Consider the following 21,621-nt stretch of genomic DNA (forward strand, 5'->3'; position numbering starts at 1 on the left):
CCCAGGGCAAGTCTAGGGCCCTGCCTTCCTGGAACTTGGATTTACTCTAATTAGATACCAGACATGCAAAGCCATAAAGATAATTTTTTTCATTTTCAAAAATAACATATTGTTAAACACAGTCATCATTTGACTCTGCAATTCCACTCCTAGATATATACCCAAGAGAAATGAAAACAAAAACCTGTACATGAATGCTCATTGCAGCATCATTCATGGTAGCTAAAATGCAGGGACGACCCAAATGTCCATCAACAGAGGAAGGGATAAACAAAATGTGGTTTATCCATGCGATGAATATTATCCAGCCATACACAGGGGTGAAGTACAGATACATCCCACTACCTGATAAGCCTTGAAATCATTATGCTAAGTGAAAAAAGCTAGTCATGAAAGACCACTCAATGTATGATTCCATTTTTACAAAATGTGCAGAACAGACAAACCCATAGAGACAGAACAGAGATCCGTGGTTGCCTAAGGCTGGAGGAGTATGGAGTCTCATTTTTGGGTGATTAAAATGTTTTAAAATTGATCACAGGGAGGAGGGAACTGCTCTGTGAATATAATAAATAGCACTGAATTGTACAGTGTAGATAGGTGAACTTGCACAGCATGTGAATTACAACTCAAAAAGCTGTTTTTAAAAAAAAATATATATATATATATGATACATACAATTTGGCATTTAAGTCCCAGAACTGCGTGTCATCTGTTATCCAAGGGTTGCTGGGGAGGCAGCCCGACATGATGGCATCATTGGATGAGAACTGCTCACTGTATTTAACAATCCTGAAAAGCAAATGGAAAACAATTTCCTAGAAGCTCAACACCTAAGAGACGAAATCAATACTCAGGTTGATTGACCAGCCTGTCCGCCTTTTCCTGTATTGATGTAGTTACACATGTGTTCCTGTCTTCTCAGAAAAATGCTTTAATAGCCCTTGGGATTGGCAGGTATTTGACAAGATCTGTCCCTATTCTGCTTGTGAAACAAAACGTCATCTCCCAGTCCAGTTCCTTTGCCATTTCTCTGTGCCTATTTCATTAAAATGTGGCCTCCTTACATTTTATCAGTTTTTTTAGACTCAAAGCCAACTCAGTCTGCCCTGTTCAAACAGGTGTCTCTGCATCCACCTTGGAAGCAGGAGGTGGCCACAATCTGGCGAGGTTCTACTCTTTGTCAGGATAACACCTGGATTTGGGAACTTAGACCCATTATTCAAACCTGCGGTTTAACTGAAGTGTGAACCTCAAATGAACGGTTTGGGGAAAGAGCTAATTCATTCTCTTCTATTTGCAAATATATTTTATTGTTAACTATTGTTATCCTACAGTGGTACAGAACACTAGAACTTATCCCTCCTATCCAGCTGTCATTGTGTATCCTTTAACAAATCTCTCCCTCTCTCTCTTCCCCTTACCCTTCCTAACCTCTAGTATCCTTGGTTTTACTTTCTATGTATTTTCAAATAGCTAGAAGAGAGAATATTTTGAATGTTCCCAACACAAGGAAATGTTAAATGTTTGAGACGATGGATATGCTAATTACCCTGATCTGAGCACTATACATTGTAAGTATCAAAACATCACTGTGAGCCGGGCACAGTGGCTCACACCTGTAATCCCAGGGACTCAGGAGGCTGAGGCAGGAGGATCAATTGGTTGAGAGCAGGAATTTGAGACCAGCCTGGGCAACACAGTGTGACAGCCCTACACACACCTTGTCTCTAAAAAAAAAAATGAAAAAAATTAGCCAGGCATGGTGGTGCGTGCCTGTAGTCCCAGCTACTTGGGAGACTGAGGCAGGAGGATCACTTGGCCCCAGGAGTACAAGGCTGCACTGAGCTATATGATTGTACCATTGCACTCCAGCCTCGGCAACAGAATGAGATCCTGTCTCTTAAAAGAAAATCACAATGTACCCCATAAATATGTACAATTATTATGTGTCAATTTAAAAAAAAGAGTTAATTCCCTTGAGATGAGTCAGATCTTCTGAGTCAAAACGTTCCTGGTGTTGGGGAAGTGTGGAAAAACCTGCTGTGCCTCTTCCTCCCGGTGGGGAATTGTGCCCACAGTGGATTCATAAGGCACCTACCGTCTACCCATGGGATTTTTTTTATGGTGATTCCATTAATTTATTTTTTTAATTTTTAAAATTTTTAAATTGACAAATAATAATTGTACATATTCATGGGACACATTGTGATGTTTCAATACATATAATGAATGTATGCTGATCAAATCACAGTAATTAGCATATCCATCATCTCCAACGTTGATCATTTCCCGGTGTTGGGAACATTCAGTATCTTCCTTCTACCTATTTAAAACTATGTAATATGTTACTGGGATTTTGATAGAACAAGATCCATGCCCTCGAGATAAACTACAGCACTATTGCATTTGCAATTTATGCAGAACTCAAGCCCTTGGCTTCATTTTTCCCAAGACTCTCTTATTCTTTAATCAGACATTTACCAGTCAAGCAGCTAGAGGGAAAAAAAAAAAAGCAACTGGTCTATAAGTTGAAACACTAATGGTGTCAAAATTATGGTAATGAGGCCCTGAGACAAATAAAAATTGGAAAGTGGGTCTAAGAAGTATCCTTGACTCTTCTTCAGTTTTCTTTCTGTTTGGTTTCATGAAACTGTGTTGCTGGAACATCAAAGTAAATAGTTTTGACTTCATCACAGAACAGGGATTATCATTATAAACAAAAGTGAGCACCTCCTGAGTACACAGGTGCACTCCCCCTGGCATGAGGTCTCAGCAGCAGAAAGAGTCGCTGAAAGATATAGGTAGGGTCAGGGCACCTTTTCTTGGGCAGGTGACGGTTTTGAAAACTAGAGATTTGGGGAGATATAAAAGATTTTTACAAGACTCACTAACAAGCAGACTCGGGGGAAAAAAAAAAAAAAGATTTTTACAGGAGTCCAGTGTCTAGCTATATTTGAAGGAAGACACAACACAAAACCGAATCTTTGGTCTCAATCAGTACTGTAACTTGACTCTTACAGGGGCTGAATAAATGATTAGTCACACTGTGCCTCCCCAGAAATAAGCCAAGCTCATTTTCATGTGTGCAGGAAAACCTCAGAGTTAGCAATGTGGTCCTGAAATGAATTCCACATTGCACATTTCAAAACGATAACTGCTTGCCCTGGGGAGGCCCTAAACCCTTTTCTGACTCCCAGATAATGTCCCATGGGGTACTGAATCAAGATGGCCTGAAAATTCAATAAATCAAACATAAATTTCCAATTTCTTCTGATTGGATTTTAAATCAAGGTTTAACAAAGGACATGTAACAGCACACTGAACCAGTAAACCTAACCCACACATCCCTAATAAATTTGAGTGGGTAATGACAGGAACACAGGCTGTACCCATAGAGTCACAGACTTCCAAGTCTTCCCACCCTCCCTACCCACTCATTAGTGGATTCCAAAAAACATGACATACTTTTATGGAACCTCACCAACCCTTGATTTTGTCTAACCCAAGATGAGACCTGAAGACTTAGATTCCGAGTGAAGAGCTAGGAACCAAACCCCCAAGAGATTGGTTTTGTCTCTCTCAGTTCGTTGGATCTTAAATCAGTCAGCCCGTGACCTGCCAGGCTTGCCTTAAAGCAGAAGTTCTCCTCTAGCCTGTCTATTGCTCGCACGTCAGCAAGACCAACAAATCAGGGACATACCCTCCAAGGGACACTGAAGACTTCACTGTAGACCTCATTAAGGCCTGTTGGTAATACATGATCTGGAAGAGACACAGTAGTTAGAAAATGTCCCACTTCCCCACGCTTGAGTGTCACTAACACCAACACATATGGCCTCCAAACCCAGAAGCCATGTATCCATAACACCACCCCACCCTGTTCCCTTAAGCCAGCTACCTCGGGACCAGCGGGACTCAGGCCCACGGTAGACAGCCCACCCAAAACTCCAAACTAGTGGCCTCCTTAACCCATCATGTGTTGGCCTGGAAAAAAAGCACCAGCTGAAAAAATAAAATGTTCTAAAGAACAATAAACTGAGACACGAGGACAGATGCTTGGCTTTTCCCTCATGTTCCTCTGGCTGACAGAAGCAGAGGGTGGTCCCCACCACAGGTGACAACCTTAATCCCCCCATCCTGCTTCAGCAGAAGCAAGCCATCCCCTCCTCAGACACCTGTTTCCCCATTCAAATATTGATGGACACATCCTGCCTCAATGGCCAATGCCTCCCAGGGCTCTGTCTTGGGTCCTGGATACAAGATTTGCTACAATAGGCAGTTTGCCATTCTGGGTAGATTCTGAACGCCCTGCATTTACAGCAGCAGGGGCCGGGTTGAGGATGTAGACACTGCAGCAATTGTTCCCACTGTCCTCTCTGGCCATGGCCTCCTCTCTGTGCCTTTGAGGGATATTTCACATCCTGAGTTTCCACCAGCCCCACTCAGATCTTACAGAGGATGCTTTGTCATTCTGTGGTGTCCATTAACTTGGAAACAATTGTCTGAACCTTACACATGGTTTTCATTTCATTACTGAGTGCAGAGCATACAGCCAAAGTACACATAATTTATTAGAAGATTTCAAAATCAAACTTCATTGGAACTGGAAGACTAATTACCTCTTTTTTGACAGCAGTGATTGTTTGTTTCTGTAAAACAAAGAAGCAAAACCATTAAACAGATGTCACTAAATCGTTACAATTCAAATACCCAGTTGAAAAATAAAAATCGTTCCCCAGGAGAAAAATGCCCATCTTTTCTTACTTAAAATGTAGGATTTCCCATTACCACTGCCTCCACCCTATTGTATATAAGCACTGGCGAATAATAGCAACTAAGAGATTTGGTAAGGGAAGTAGTATAATTTATAACTGCAACTTTACACTGTTCTCCTAAAAGCCAAGATGAACTAAAGACTAAGTTTGGGGTGGGTTCCAGTCTAGCATGGTGCCTACAGAATGGTCTGCAGAGCCAGAAATAAAGATTCCCATCTGCAATATGGAATGAGAGAAAAAGATGAAGAAACTAGCATGGAGCTGGGGTGTTTGTTTCCTGCCTCATGGGGAAAAACTCTGAAAGAATGATGAGATGCATTCTTCAGGTATTCATAATAACTTGACCAACACAAGTTGAAAAAAAAAAAAGCCATGTTGCCAAAGATAAAGCACACAATTAAAAATGCTTGAGACCAGCATCCTCTGCAAGCTGAGTCCCAGAGTTGAGCTGCAATGTGGAAGATCACATCGTGCCTATCCCCTTGCTGAAGCTGCTGGATCAAGTTCACACTAGGGATGAGCTTCAAGGTTTCTTCTCTCTGGCCTTTTTGAGTTACAGCAGAGAAAGGATGTCTCCAAAAGGGGCTCCTTGTTTAGGCTCCTAGAAGCTCCTGAGAACCATTCAGATCTGTCTCCAGCTAAAATACGTAGATCTTCTACAATCTGAGAGAGGCATGCTTCCTTGGTACCACATTTCTGCACCATGTAACTCTTCAAGGTTGGCCACAGTGGTGATTCCAGTCTCAGTTTTTGTAGGTTTGGTTGTGTCCAGGGGCTGGCTGGTGCCAACTCTTATACTTCAAGCTGAGTGTCATGATTCCTGGCTGCCAATATCCATGCTGCTTAACCCAGCCAAGTCTTCACTTGGAAATGAGTCATGAGTCCAAGGAGGTCACTTACTTCCTTTTAGCCAATTAGCAAAATAAACACTGGCCCATGAGCCCTCTGACAAGGAATGCAGCAGAGTCCAATGTGGAATGTCATGTACTCGCCTCTCCTTTCTAATCCATGCTGGGTTTCATTTTTGCTTCCCTGGACTACTTTTATATAATTTACTTCCCTCCATGGAGGAGTAGGGAGAGTTATCACAGAAAGGTAAAGCCCAGGTAGGTCTCTCTGTTTTAGACCCTCACACAACCTGACTTTCTCCTTTGTAGCACTTATAACAATTTTAATTATGTATTTATTAGTGTGACTCCTTGTTTAATGTATGAATCAACATTAAGGCACCATTATGAGCAAGGAGAACATGTCTGTCTTCCCCAACATAATGTCTGATGCAGAGTAGATGCTCAATAAATATCAAGTAAATGATGACTTCAGGTGCTTGGAGGCCTAGAAAAATGGGGACTTTTTCTAAACTTAATATAATTTTTTCCACTTAAGCAATTGAAAACACTACTCAAATGATCCAAATATTTTGGCAACCACACTTAGTATCTGTTCCCATTCTCTCCCAACATAAGCCGCTGTTTTAGAAGACACACATTTTAGGTAAAAAAAAGACCCTGGGGCCAGAGTGGACTTGCATTCAACTCTAATACTGTATAATCACGTCCCTCTGTTGGAATCTTGCTGGAGTGGATTATTCAGAATAGTATCTACAGGTCTATGCCTTGTGCTCAAAGAGGAAGCTGGATTTTTGCATAATAATAACTGCCTAGCACCTACCACAAAGCAATGTACACCTCTTTGAGCCTTTACAAAGCTTAAGGGAGGGAGATTTTATTATACTGATTTTCAGCTGAGGAAACCAAGGCTCTGAGAGGCTGAGGGTAACTTTCTCAGTATCTGGTCAGTAATTGGTGGAACCAGAATTCAATCCCAGCTCTGCCCTTTGCAAAGCTGAGGAGTGAGCCAAGAGAAACAGAAACTCATTGAACCTATTCACTTTCTCCAACCTAGCCTGCCCTCTGCCCATTCCTCCCTTGCCCTGAAGCGGAGAATGCTGCAGGGTGGAATGACTCTGTCCAGTCACTTAATTCAAAATTAAAACAAAAAGAGAGCTAGAGCCCCAATCATGACATGAAACTCAAACACAGGGAACACTTGCTCATGAATGCCCATGATGGAGAAGATGGAAATTGCGCTAGGCTCCCACTCAGCAGCCAGTGTCAAAAACACCTTCAAAGTGTCCAAGCCCCACGACCAAACTTCCTGTCGGCTGCTGTTCTGTGGCCAGCACCTGGGGGCCCAAGGCTCTGAGTGAACAAACACAGATGTGAGAAGTGAGATCCTGGCTGTCCTGTGTTCTCTGAGCCCCGCAGGGAGCTACCCTTGCCAGCCACAGCCGAGCACACTCACTCCTACCTCTCCCCGTCTTCCTTTGGCCTAGCGTGTTTGCTTCTGGGACCACTATCTCAGTCTTCGGGGTTTTGCCGTGGTTATATTTTTATTCACTTCATTTGATTTTATTACCTTTTTAGGGCTCTGCCTATGTGGTGTAGTTTGCTGTTTGTTTTCGGATTCCCAGAATTACCAGTTATCTTCTGGGAATCCGGGCTGCAGTGTGCGCTCTAATAATGGGATTCGGTTGAATCTGAGGCTTCCCCACCTCTAGCCGGGAGCGTCTGCGAGGATTTTAGCTTTTACTTCTAGCTTTAAAAATAGCTGTTTTGGCTGGGAGCGGTGGCCCACGCCTGTAATCCTAGCACTCTGGGAGGCTGAGATGGGAGGATCACTTGAGGCCAAGAGTTTTAGACCAGCCTGGGCAACAGAGCAAAACTCCCATCTCTACAAAAAATAGAAAAATTAACTGGGCGTGGTGGCATGTGCCTGTAGTCCCAGCTACTTAGGAGGCTGAGGCAGGAGGATAGCTTGAGCCCAGGAGTTTGAGGCTGCTGTGAGCTATGATGATGTCACTGCACTCTAGCCCAGGCAACAGAGCGAGACCCTGTCTCAAAAAAAAAAAAAAAAGAAAGAAAGAAAAAAAGAAAAAAAAGCTGTCCATGGGATTGGCTTCCTCTAGGCTGACATACAGGTATCTCCGCCCTTCTAGAGGTGTGTGTATTGGTGCAGTGAGGGAAAACGGGTCTGGACTTTTCTAAAAGGAAGAGGCAATTTGCTCTCTATCAGGGGGAATGGTTAAAATCCTGGTTCTACCACTTACTGGCTATGTGACCTTGGATGAGTTCCTTAGTATCTCAGAGCCTCCGATTTCTCATTTGTAAAAGGAGAATAGAAGAAAGGGGGATTAAACGAGATGACAGACAGAGGCGACAGGAACACGCAGAAACTCCAGCAACAGTGGCTACTAAGTAGGATTAACACACCGCTGCAGAGCGTGTGCACGGTGCGATTTTAGCCCTCATTACAAGATAAAATACAGGACGCCCAGGCAATATTTGGGACATACTTAGAGGGAGAAGAAATTATTCATTGCTTATCTGAAATTCAAATATAACTGAGAATTCTGTATTTTTTATTTGCTAAATCTTGCAAACCTACTATCAATATGACGATTCCTTAGCCAAAGGCCATAAGAAACATTAAAGTTAAGTGAAGCTATTAAAAGATATATCTAATTCTAAGCAATTCAAAGCAAACCATCTCATGCTAAAATGAGAAGAAACAAACTTTTTTTTTTCCACCCTGGAACTCGCACACAAATCGCTTCCCTTCTCAGCAGTGGGCCCTCCTGGAGCGAAGCCACTTCTTTTTATTCTTCATCCTGGTGACACACTTCGCTGCAGGAGGAATATTCTGCCTAAAGAATCTTTGAATGCTCTGCATTCCTGGAATTCTAACAACTTCTTATTTTTCCCTTGCAGAGTTGCCCAAATAGGGACACAATCTAGACTTGTTTACACAGCTCTATAGCCAGCCGGTTGGCCGGAACCTCCATGGAAGATGTGGACAATTGTCACAGGGCCACTGCCAGGCAGGGGCATGGGAGCCCAGGGGAGGGACAAGCGGGGACCTCAGGAGAGGGCAGCCAGGCAGGAGTCTGCAAAGAAACGCAGGTGGAGGGTTGGGCGAGCCGCGGAGGGAAAGCGAGAATCTGGCAGCACAGCCATTGAGAGCACAGAGGGTTCCGAGGTCAGAAACCGGGAGATGGGAAACCGAGGTGGTTAATGCAAAGCAGACACGGAAGGAGAGGGAGGCAGCTGTCCAGGCGGACGAGCATTCGAGGTTGCCAAACTCTGCAGTAAGTATCTGTCCCGCCAGGTACCTCCCCATCAGGGGGAGGAGGCAGGATTGCTTACAATTTGCAGGGCTCAGTGCAAAATGAAAATGCAGGGACCCTGTCCAGAAAAAAGTACAAAGAATTTCAAGATGGCAGCAGAACATTAAGCCACGCAAGGGCCCTTCTGAGCATGAGGTCTTGGGCAACTTACAAGCCACCTGCTCGAGAGGCTGGCCCTGGGCGCAGGACTGAGGCCGTGGTGGAGGGTGGGGTACGTGGGCAACAGGGAAGAGCATGAGCCACAGAACTGCAGGAACTCTGAATCCCGGCCCAGCCACCTCGGACAAATGGTGATCTCTCTGTGTTTTGGTTTTTTCACATGAAAAACGAAACTGATATTGCCTCTCTTAACAGATATAAGAAAATCCAGCAAAGCTTCTTAGAGTCGCACAATGGATATCAGAAAACGTCAGGCAGGATACAGAGCGGGCACTGCTGGCCGTCAGCTGAGGTTCAAATCCCGGCTTCAGCATTTCCAGCTGTGCGTCCTTGGAGTTACCTTCCCTCCCCCACCCCTTCTCCCTCAGCTAGGAAACAGGGGTGCCAACACCACTGTTTACCTCCTAAGGCTGCTGTGAGTCTTAACTGAGCCCTTACTAGGTGTGAAGCACTCAGCCCCTGCTTGGCTGCAGCGAGCTGTCAGTCCTTCCCCAGCCAGCCACGCCCACACAAGAAGCCACTAGAAGAAAGCAGTTTGTCCCCTATTGGTGGAAGCATGGGTGGGGGGCGGGGGGGGAGCTTTTGCACACTGAGGGCTCCAGGCTAGTGCTCTGCAGAGCACAGTATTTAATACCGGGGGGGCCACATTTCTGCCTTTTGCCCAGAGACCTGTGTGCACACCAGTGCAGACTGTGCCGTGTCAGCAGCTGCTGATTGGACTAGGCAGAGAGGCTGAAATTGGTGTGTATCTTCCTCCCTCCAACTCCAACCAGGACACAAGTGTGAGATGGGGTCAAAACAGAAGAGGAAATTGGCCAAGGCACAGCCCCTGAAAATGGGGTCTGAGGTCTACCGGCCCCATAAATTCTCCCTTGCGATGTGGCGACAGTTATAATGATGGCAGCTGCTGTTCCTGGAGCGTCTGCGTGCTGATTAGTGTTCTAGACACATCACATAAATGATCCCGTGTAATCTTCTGAAGAAGGAACTATTGTCATTCCCATTGTATAGATGAGGAAACTGAGACTTCGAATGGCTCAAGAGTGTGCCCAAGATCACACAAGGCCAGGGAGTAGTAGAGTGGGGCTGACTGCCCTCGTCCCTAAATGACAGTGGTGACCCCGTCAGAGCAGCCCCCTGCCCCATCTCTCCCTGGGGCAGAGGGGCTGGGGGTTTCGGAACTGAGAGAGGACACGACGTGCCCAGGGCCGGCTCCTCCCAGGACTGGCAGCCTAGCTGACGCTGCCGTCAGCCTGAGGAAGTGGGTCACCAGGGCCCTAGGTACCGGCCAACCTAACCACCTCCTTTCTCATGCTTGATGGGCTATTTGCCTCTAAGGAAAACAGATATCTTTTCAAGAATTCACAAAAAATGACCTCTCTCTTCAAACCAGCTCAGGCACCGTGAGTTCTCTGAACTGAGACAAAAATCCAAAACCTCTGCACTCGCAAGGCCTCGTGGAGACACTTCACGTTCTCGCCGGCCCTCTCCTCCCCAGCCAGGTCCACATGGGACAGCGGGGACACTCAATGCTGCAAGCAGGTAAGACACGGCCCGCTGGGGCTGGCCGAGGGGAGGGCCGGGAGGGAGCCGCGTGCAGGAGCAGCGTGGTTCTTTGCTCTTCTGAACACGGCACAGCGGCTGCAGTGCACAGACGGGAGAAAGACAGCTGGGGAGAGAGAGAGAGAGGTGACAGTAAGCAGCAGTGCGGGCCCAGCCCGGGCCCAGCCCCACACGGTCAGGACACACTCGGTCTCACACCCAGCATGTTCTCTCGGGCTCTGGGCTGAGGGGACCACCAGTGTCCAGGAAAGGGGACCTGAGGCAGGGGGATGAGGGCCTTCTCAGTGACGAGGGCTGTCTGGCCGCCTTCCTTGGAAGTCACCCTAACCATCACCCCAGGACGGGACGGAGCAGCGGGCTCCTCAGCTCCCCTCCCAAATTGCTCGAGTTAAGGTCCCACCCCCCCAACACACACACAGCTGGGGTCGAAGATGGGGGGCCCCTACGTCCCCATGCCCCCCACATCAGGGTGGGTGACCTGCTTTCTGCCCCTGCCCTCCCCTCTGCCACAGGAAAGAGGTTTCCAGAGCTGCCAGTCAGTCATAACAAATGCAAATCTTCCACCCAGGTTCAGTATTTTACTGGAAGATTCTGTTCCCATGGCAACCAAGCCTCCAGGGCCCCAGCAGTGATCTGTTATCTGACAAGGGGAACACGGGAAAGGCTGCCTGGGAGCAGCTGAGCAGAGGCTGACAGCGCCTGTGAGTATCAAAGGAAGGGTCTCTTTGGCTTGTGGACAGGGGACCTAATGGTCCCCCCCGCCAGGGATGCTCTCTGGGGACTCGATGTCTCTCTTCACAGATCCTAGTTGGCAAAAGCAGACACTGTCCCAGAGCTGCCAGTTTCCTGCTCTGTTCTCTGTCCCCTCCCACTTCCCTGCACGTCCCCCCCAGGGCCCCACTCACGCTGGAAGGCATTGCCAAGCCCTGTGGACAACACACTAAGCTAAAGAGGTGACTGAGCCCTGGCTGCCCAAAGATAGCGTTAGACAGAGAGCAATGAAAGCATCCAAGACCAGTCTGCATGGGTTTCAGGCTGGCTGACTGGGGTCAGTGGCTTTCAACCAGAGCAGTTAAGACTCTCTCCCAGGGTGTGTTGGGCAATATCTGGAGACATTTTTGACTGTTGGGACTGGGGCGGGCGGTGGGCAGGGAGAGGGCTGCAGGTCCTGGTATCTAGAGGGTAAAGGCCAGCGATGCTCTTAAACATCCTGCAGGCACAGGACAACCCACCACACTACCACCAAAGAATTATCCGGCCCAAAATGTCAATAGTGCCACAGTCTCAACAGTTTATGAACTGCATCTCTTTAAATTAAAAAAAGAAAAGTCATAGGAAATTGGCCATCCATCATGAAAGGTGGCCTATTTGTAGAAAGAGTCTTTTCAAAATAAAAAGTATCAGAGAATCTTTGCAAAGATCCTACCCCGCTGGGATGTGAAAGAAAGTGTGACACTACTCACTCAGCTATGAAATAGGGATGCTAACGCCACTATTTACCTCCTGCGGCTCCTGTGAGTGTCTCAATAGCAGTGGATTAAGTTTTAAATTTGAAGTTGATTCAAGGGTTTTGAGCCTGGGCCCTGTCATCTTCTCAGGGTCAAGGAACTGGCTGAATGTGTGCAAAATGTCTGTCTGTGCCTCTTTGAGTGGAATGGGTGCATAACTTTCATCAGATTTTCAAAAGGGGAAGTAAAACTCAGAAAAGTCTGAAAACCAATGATCTCGATCCTATCTGCTCTGCCCTGCGCTCTGCGTTTTCTTGTCCCTCTCCACTTGTAATCTCTCTTTCCCAGGACCCTTGCCATGGCCTCACCTCTCCCTTGACCCTGATTCCACAGAGCTTATAGTCCTTCTGTCTTTGGCATCTCAAAGGGGAGATATCATTGCCCTAACAGACATGAACAGACATGTGGACACATTCCCAGCCTCAGAACCTGACCTAGGCAAAGTGTCCAGCAGAAACGTACCTAGTTTACCTTAACTTCATTCGGATCGGTCACTCGGTCCAGGCCATAGTCCAGCACATTGTGCATTCCTGGCTGAATGGAATAAAAAAAAAAAAAACATAAGGATCACTACAGGGTGAGTCTCTGGTTTCTGATTAACTTTGGGTCTTGGCCAACCTACCAATACTGAAATTGAGCCAAGAAGGTCTTGTGGCCTAGCCCACGGGGAGCCATGAGAGTGTGTAAATCCTCCAGGTGAGCTGGTGAGCTTCATGGGAGCTGTTCTGCACCCATAGCATCCCCAGTACCTAACACAGTAAGATGGATAAATGGATGGATGGTTAGATGAATGGGTGAATAGATGGATGGACGGGTGGTAGGGTGGATGGATAAACAGAAGGATGGCATCTCCAGCATCATAGTGGGATGGATGGATGGGTAGATGAATGGATGAATGGATGGATGGGTAGGTGAATGGGTGAATAGATGGGTGGTAGGGTAGATGGATGGACAGATGGATGGCATCCCCAGCACCACAGTGGGATGAATGGATGGATGGGTAGATGAATGGGTAAATAGATGGACAGACAGACAGGTAACTCTATTGACAGATAGAAGGATGGCACCCCCAGCATCATAGTGGGATGGATGGATGGATGGATGGATAAATGGATGAATGGGTAGATGGATGGGTGAAGGGATAGATGGATGGGTGGGAGGGTAGATGGATGGACAGAGGGATGGCATCCCCAGCATCATAGTGGGATGGATGGATGGAAGGATGGAGGAATGCATAGTGGGGTAGTGAGTGGGTGGATGGATAGATGTGTAACATTCAAGCCCAAAAAGAGTTGACTGGGACTAATACATGGAACTCTTGACTCCTCTCACAGTGCTCCTTCCCCACACTCTGTGGTTTCTGTCTTGGGATGGATGGGCAAAGAGATGTAACAGAGCAGTGCTTGGGAGAGTCAGGCACCTCTAGGTTCCAATCCTGGTTCTTCAGCTTCCAGCTATGCAGAAGATCTTAGAAACCACTTATCTCTGCCCTCGCTGACCCATCTGCAAAACAGATGATGCCTCCTACCTGGCAGGTTCATATGAAGATTTAACGAGATAGGGTGTGAAGCTCCCAATAGAGGGTAGCTATTACTGAGCAAGGGACTGCATTCATTTTAAGATCATGTACATAAAGGTCTGGCCCAAAGCTGGGTCTGCAATCGTCGTCAACTCCCTTTTCCATCAGGTCATCCAACCCTCCAGAAAATCTTTCTTGGTCTCTCTCAACTCCTTGACTTCATGAGGCCAGAGATTTGAGCCTTTCACTTCCCTCTGTGTAGCTTTGGTGCCAGCATTCACCTAGTGCTCAGCACCTGTGGCCAACCAGGCTGACTACACTGAAGCAGAGAGTTGGGAAGTGACAGGGCTCTGTCCCCATCAGGAGCAGAGGTAGGGTCGCCAGATAAAATATAGGATGTCCAGTTAATTTCAGATAAACAGCAAATGATTTCTGTCTCAATATTCTTCTGCTTGTTGTATATTCATACTAAAATATATAAAATATATTTGAATACAATGTATATCTTTTATAAGAGCTATTTGTTGTTTAGCTGAAATTCAAATTGAACCAGGCACCCTATATTTTATTTGCTAAATCTAGCAACCTAGCTCAGTAGGCTACCACGGAGGTGAACATTGGGCATACAGCCTGGGCAGGGAGGAGAAAGTGGAAGGCAACAGAAAGTGGGTGGGGAGGAGGACAGGGAAAGGGAGAGGCCATCATTACCCTAGTCACAGGTGGCCGTCAACCAACAAGTACTTTGTGCTCAGCCCTGGGGAGCCGTGGCGGACATGCCCTGAGACCACTGCTATTGAGGCACCCCCAGCAGGCACGTGGAGGCACTGCCAGCCTTATGGGGGAGGCAGCCACTCAGCAATTAGTCACACAAGGGATAAATTACAAGTGCCCCCAAGCCAGCCCTCAATGGATCCAACCTAGCACGGGGCGGGGTCAGTGCCTTTGTCTACAGCGGACTCCCCCCAACAAAGCTGAAGACAGACTTCACACACACACCGTGACACTTTCACACGCACACACACACACACACACATACACACACTCACACATGCTCCCATACATGCACCCCCAACCCACCGACACACACACAGAGCCCACGCCCCAGCGCCCCCACGACCGCTGTCTGCTGCCCTTCCACAGGCACTCAGCGTGGCGCACACAGCTTCAGTGTGGCCGTCTTCTCCAGTCTTGAATCAGTTATCCAGCTCTTTCCTCTGAACTCACCCCCTGCTCGGACATAAATTCCACTGCCCTGGTGCTCAACAATGCACCTACATCACTGAGATCGATACCGGGGTGCCCTCGGCTGCCCAGACCTCATGGCCTTGGACTCTCAGACCTGTAGCTACCCACTGGGCTTTATTACTCTGCGTGCCTGTCCGGTTCCAGGCCCCTGTGACCTCCGCTTTCCCCACCAGCCCTAGGGAACAGCAAGGCACATTCCTCCCGCTGCCCACTGCCTGGGCTGCTGCCTCATCCTGGCACCCCTGTGGGCAGAAGCCCCAGGAGTCTCAGTGGTTCCTGATAAGCAGGGGTCCCATCTCAGCTGCCTTGCCTTCAAAACTCCCCCGGGGGCTGCCTTCTGCCTCTGCTGGTTTGGGAGACTTCCAAGCTCCATTCATTCATTCATTCATGCACCAGATAGTGTTAAGTCTTTGATCCACTGTGACAGTCACCAGAGCCGCTACTGACGCAGTTTCTGTGCTTGAATGAGGGCAGTCCAGAGCTCACTGTCAGCGCACAGGAAACGAGAGCAGTCTCACTGCCTGCAGTGTGTGCCGGCAGACAGAGGCACGCAAGCGCTTTCTGCCCCTGGTGCCGCATGCAGGAAGCCCTCCAGGGACGTGCAAGCTTCCCCTCTTCAAGCAGAGGAACTGCGAACACCAGAGCACGACGCCCCAACAACATCCCTTTGGCATAAGTCAAAGAGGCAATTTGCAAAATGCCACATCATTCGGGTTAGGAAGGGACCTTCGTACTCGTGACAACTGCCCAGTGAGGTGACATCGCAGGAATCAGCATCCCAAGCAGGGCCAGTGTGGAGCCCACAGACATTTCTTGGTGGCACTCTACCATGTCCCTCCTGTCCCTTCTCTAGTTCTGATACGCTCCTCTCATTTTCCCTCTTGCCCCTATAGGATCAGACCCTTTTGATACATGAGACAGAAAGCAATAAGAAAAACACTAACCTGTTTGATAAAATAAAACAGGGGAAAGAAATAGAGAGAAATGAGCCTAAAAAGGGGGAAATGATTTTAGGTTAAAGGGTTCGAGAAGTCTGCTCCAAGCAGATCCTGGCTTGAATGTCACCCTCTGTGGAGAGGTGTTCCCCAACCCTCCACCCGACACACGGCCCTGCCACCTACAAGCTGCCATGGCATTCTGTGCTGACTCATTCACGGTGTGATAAATAGTTTCAGTCTCTGTCTCTCTACCAGACTGTAGAAAGCTCCTTGAGGTAATACACATATCCCCGTTGCTTGGCATAGATTGGCCATTCACAAAATATATGTTAAATTTTTAAAAATTTGGACCAGGGTATGTGGAGCATTCCATCCTGTTTTTATGTTATAACATTACAGGTCAGACCATTTTCCTAGGTCATGAATGGCTCTGAAAATATTTTAATAGCATCACAATGTTTCACCGTATTAAATATACCTCAATTTATTTTGCCATTTTCCATTCTTGGACATCTAACCCAGTCTCAACAGGAAATGCAGGGCAGACATCTCCTTCCCTGGCCAGTGTCCGCTGAAACAAGAGCCATTTAGCTTGATATTCAGACAAATGACTACTTGATTTAGAGCACATATCACCAGAAAGCAGCCTTTGTCCACAAAACCAGGCCTAAGCAGTGGACAGTATCTTCAGGAATCATGAAGTCACAGATGGCACAGCAAAGGTGCAGGGAAGGCCCCCAAAATGACTGTCTAGAGGAGCTGCTTCTCCTTTTGTTCATTTACAAAACTAACTGTTGTCTGCATCGTGCTCAGATCTGTACTTCGTTCCACTTGGGTAATCGCTTTCCTCCATCACAGGATGCTGAGTCACAGGTGGCATCTGAGCTCTGGATGGGAATTCAGGTCAGATCCCTCCACGACCACCACCCACGTCTGATCTTGCCCTCTGCCCATGATGACATCCCTGACACAGTGTCTGTCGGACACTTTTTCCCTGTTTCCTAAATCAATACCCCCGCACTGAGCCCCTCCCACACTTGGGTCTCGTCCCTGGAAGAGAGGGCGCTGCTCACCTGTGTCACGGCAATCTGCATCCTGAGCTCCTTGAGCTGAGAGAGGGACCACATGTGGGTGCTCCTTGCACAGCAGCAGCAAATCAGGCTTTGCCATCAGACAGATGTGGCTTCCTCTCCCAGCACTGAGGAGGCTACAGAACCTCTCCGAGCCTTGATTTCCCCACGTGAGTAACAGGGACGGTAATAATCTTACTTCATAGCATCGCTGGCAGGTGCACTGAGAGCTTAACACAGGCACGCAGCCGTGCGCGATCACTCCCAGCTGTCATTTCATGCCCAGCTCCTAACCCCTCACCTGGCACTGAGTCAGGGGCCAGTGAAGGCTTCACAGATCAGTGAATAGAAAAATGAACAAGTGAACGAGTCGGTGCAGTGACGACAGGCTGTGTCGCAACCCTACAACAGTTGGTTACAGTCAGTCCACAGAGCGGCCATTCGACACTGCACGGAGCCAAACGCTTTGTCTGCCTTGGCTGGCTGTCTTCCCACTAGACTGGCAGACTGTTCGAGTCTCCTGGAGACCGTCTGACAGGCTGTGCGCTCCCGAGCATCCTGGGCTCGTCAGTCAGATTGCTCAATTCCTAGGCTGAGATGCTCTCCAGACAGAGCGCCACCTACCCCGCCCAGGGCAACGAGAGATGAGGAGTGTCCTAAGAAAGGTGGGGAGAGCAGGGACACACTCCTGCCAGATCTTCAACCACGGGCCTGGTTTTGACTCAGGGAGCGGCCGTGAGGGAGAGATTAGATTCGAAGAACAGTTTTGTGTTCTAGTTTTAGGACTACTCCAAGTTCATCAAAGCCTCGTCCTGAACTTGGGTCCCCAGGGCTGCAAAAGAGGGACCAGGCACATTTGGACTCAGGCATTATGTTTCTTCGAACAGCAGTGACCCAGGCAATGTTCTAATGGCCAAGGGGGTTACAAAGGGACTAAACTGCACTAAGACATCATGTGACATCTCATGAGAGGAGAAGGGCACAGGGGCTGAGAGGGAGGGTTCACAGTCAGCAGCGTGTGGGCTCAGACCCTCTGGCACCTACTAGCTGTGTAGCTGGGGCACATTAGCAACATCCCTGAGCCTTCACTTGCTCATCAGTAAAATGGGAATAATAACACTGTTTTCTGCACAGGGCTGAAAAGATTACATAAGACGGTGAGTGCAGAATGCTTAGCACGGTTCCCAGCACGCTGCGAGTTCTTAATCCAGGTCTGCTGTGATGATGATGGAGATCATAACAACAATGACAATGACAACAAAAGTAGTGGAGGTGGCGGAGAAATTTCAGGAAGTCAGAGAGGTGGTCGAGGTAGGGGAGGGATAAGGGAGGTGATGGAGGGGGAGGTGAGATGATGGTCATGGCGGTGGAGATGGGGAAGGGGAGGACGGTAGGCAAGGTGGGGGGTGCCACAGAGACACGTAATCGTTGTCATCTTTATATACTTCCACATCATGCGGTGAAGAGCCACTCAGCCAGTTGCCTGGCGGGGGCTGAGAGATTGCCCCAGGAGAACTGAGAGGAACCCAGATGATCTGTTTTTCATCTTCTTCCCTTTAGACCTCTTGGTTGCCAGGACAGAGGGGAGGACAGAGACCCTGGGTGGATCGTGTGCATACACAGCCTATGTTGCTTTGCAGGGAACACAGTCACAGCGACATTCCCACACCGTGGAGTGTCTTCCCAGGATAATAGGGCAGCCATTCTCCACCTTGTCAGGAGCAGGCTTCCCTCAGTCATGCTGCCACCGGGCACGGGGGCATCTTGCCAAATGTGGCATGTCCGCCATTTTCCCTCATCTTCACCCAGGTGCTTTGTCCGGAACACATGAGCCATGTGCAGTTCCCTTGTCATACAAAGATCTCACTCCTAAGCTACCAGCAGAGAGATGTGTACTTGTCTCCAGGACCCTGTGCTCTGTCACCCAGCCCCCACGATCCTGTGTCAGGAATCTGCAAACTGGTTTCCCTAGAGGAGGAACCCTGAAGCAAAGAAAAACCAAACGAGCTGCTTGGGGATCAACCCCAGGACCTTCTCCTCAGCAACACAGCATCCAAACCCACTCCCCTGCAGAGGGAACCCCTCACAAGGATCTGCTTTGAATGCAGAAAGAAAATAAGTGAAACAGCCAAAATCTGATAGGCTTGAAGTTCAAAAATCTGTAAACTTTGCAACCATGCCCCACCCAGCTCACGTCCTTGTTCTCAAAATTTCTGGTATGTGACAGGCAAGGAAACTAAAGGAAGAGGAGGAAGAATGTTTATTTTGAACTCTTCAGTTTCCAAACTGTTTCACATCTCCAACCTCCCATGAGCCAAAGGCACCATACAGGTCTGACACAGGAGGAAACTGAGGCAGCAGAGTTAACCCCAGTGGGCAGTGGGCAGAGCCTGCTCCTCTGTGCTGGGGGATGAGGCTACCATCCCCCAGCAATAAGCAAGGACCAGTCACATCAGCTGTGACTGTGAAAGTCCCAAAGCCAGAGACACAGTGTGCTGCAAGCAAGGAGAAGCTGAGCGCACACTTACTCCTTCTCTCCTCCCATCTCAGCTGCTGTGACTGAGTCTAGGAGGGAAGAGGAGAGGGAACAGGACACACACAGGACAGATTTGCAGATGGCTGTGCAGTTTCCGTTCTCACAGCATCCTATTTTTCTGCTTTGGAGCCTACATTCTAGCTTTTCTGCTTATATTCCTTTCCCAAAGGATGGTATCCTGGCCAAAAAAAAATTAAAAAAACAAACAAGCAAACAAAAAAAAAAAAAAACGTCCCAGCCCTCATAAAAGACAAATCCATTCAGGTCCCTCCCTCCCTAACGCCAACAGGAGGAGCCGGGAGCAGACCCCATCCGGACACCGCACGTCCTCTTCCTGCCAAGAGGCACCTGGACGCTAACCCCACACCAAGTGGTTCCTTCTGCGGAGCCAATTCCAGGCCGGGAGCTAGAGGCATTGGCAGCAGGGATGGGGACGACAGGAAGGGGGCGGGAGGCGTAGGAAGAGACGAGGAACCCAGGGAGGAGGATACTCACAGGGCACCGGTGCACCAGCCAATACGCCTTCTCCTGGCAATCCAGGGCGTACCTGTCGGCCTTGTTCCGCTCCTTTCCAGCCCTGAAAAGCCAAAGGCCACGTGTAAGGCCAGGAAGACTTGGCGTCTTTGATCAGGGATGGCCCCATTCCTGATGACCTGGGCCACTCTCCCCATCTGCCCAAATAATTCACGTGCGCCGCGGTGACAGCCAACAGCAAACGCCGGCATCACACCGTGTGCCAGGTACCGTCCTGACTACTGGTACACATACCAACTCCTTTAACCCGACTTAATCCTCCCAGAGACATTTTCTCACTTTGCAGCTCAGGGACAAAGAGGGGCCGCCCGCCCTGCCAGAGCCACGCCGTCGCGAGTGGCAGGAGCGTGCGCTGCGCTGCGACGAGATCAACCGCGCGAACTTCACCGCGGGGGCGAGCACAGGGGTCGGGACCACCCGGCTGGCTCGATAACCTTTCCTGCCTTGGCCAACATCGCAGTGAAGTCTGGACGACCAGGCCACCCTCGGGTGACTGCGACGGGGAAGTGCTGGCCTTGGGCGCCCTCCTTCCTCCCCACCTGTCATTCTATTCTGTTGCGCCAAGGAGTCTGTGCCATGTCTGAGCTCAACTTATCATTGTAAAACTGCAATAGGTTATTTATTTTCCCTCTTATCTCCCAGCCCCCTCCTCGCTCTTTGTGGATGGGAAATGCTGCCGGGCGCTCCTCGTCCCGGAGCGAGGTCACGCTAAGGATCACGCGGGCCACCCCGCCCACTGCCACGGCGACCGGCGCTCACGCTTGTCAACGCTTGTTTTCCCAGGCGGCGTGGGATGACGCGCATGCCCTCTGCGTGGCAGAGCTGGCGGGTTTATCTGCCCGTTAATGTGCTGTGAATAACATAATAACACCCAGGGAGCCAGATGGGGGAGCAGCGCCATTCCAGCAGGGTGTTTTGCCAACCTCCTTTGGAAATTAAATATAAACGCTGTCGCTTGAACTTCCCCTTGCCAGCCTAACCGGATTTGCCACCGGCCCACGTCCTCAGAGGATGGGCGGGGGTCTGCCTGGGGCAGACAGGAGTCACCCTGGACAGCCTCTGGCGGGGTCCACCTCTAATTTTCCCTTAAGGTCCTCTCTGCCTTTGCTTCTCTGCTTTTCTGTCATAGATATTATCCGAGGACAGTGAGGATCAATGGAATCCAAGAGAGCCAGTAACGAGGAATTACTTTAGTTTGTCATAGTATGATTTTTTTTTTTTTAGCAACAGCATTTGCGTAATCACTCATTCATCCATGTAGTTATTGATCTACTGCGTTCCAAGCCCGAGAGTCTACTGGTGAACCAGACAGACATAGTCCCTGCCTGTCAGTAGATTTTGGTCTAAACATTATGCAAATCGTCAAAAAAAAAATGTGCTATCAGGAAACATTCAGGGTACTATAATATAGAATCAGGGATGTCCTCTGGGGTGAGTTTTAAATATGTTTACAATTCTTGGACACTCTCTCCATGGACAGAAGGTCTATGTCCCCTCCTGCTGAAGCAGGTGGGGTTTTGTGATGGGTTTCGACCAACATAGATATCAGACATGGCACTGTGTGATTTCTGAGGCTGGACCATAA

The 21,621-nt window shown here is 48.6% G+C and overlaps 1 protein-coding gene across 1 annotated transcript in view; it reads right to left on the reverse strand.

Annotated features, from left to right (window-relative positions):
- RGS9 (regulator of G protein signaling 9) overlaps window positions 1-21,621 on the reverse strand; it is a 61,957-nt gene that overhangs the window by 19,713 nt on the left and 20,623 nt on the right. Inside the window, exons 8-12 of the mRNA XM_069481646.1 lie at window positions 19,998-20,079; window positions 12,666-12,728; window positions 4,623-4,652; window positions 3,704-3,765; window positions 679-792 (exon numbers count right to left, since the gene is read on the reverse strand). Of these exons, the coding sequence (XP_069337747.1) occupies window positions 679-792; window positions 3,704-3,765; window positions 4,623-4,652; window positions 12,666-12,728; window positions 19,998-20,079 (351 nt within the window). The remainder of the gene's footprint in view (window positions 1-678; window positions 793-3,703; window positions 3,766-4,622; window positions 4,653-12,665; window positions 12,729-19,997; window positions 20,080-21,621) is intronic.

Source organism: Eulemur rufifrons, chromosome 9 (genome assembly GCF_041146395.1).
Source record: "Eulemur rufifrons isolate Redbay chromosome 9, OSU_ERuf_1, whole genome shotgun sequence".
Lineage (NCBI taxonomy): Eukaryota > Metazoa > Chordata > Mammalia > Primates > Lemuridae > Eulemur > Eulemur rufifrons.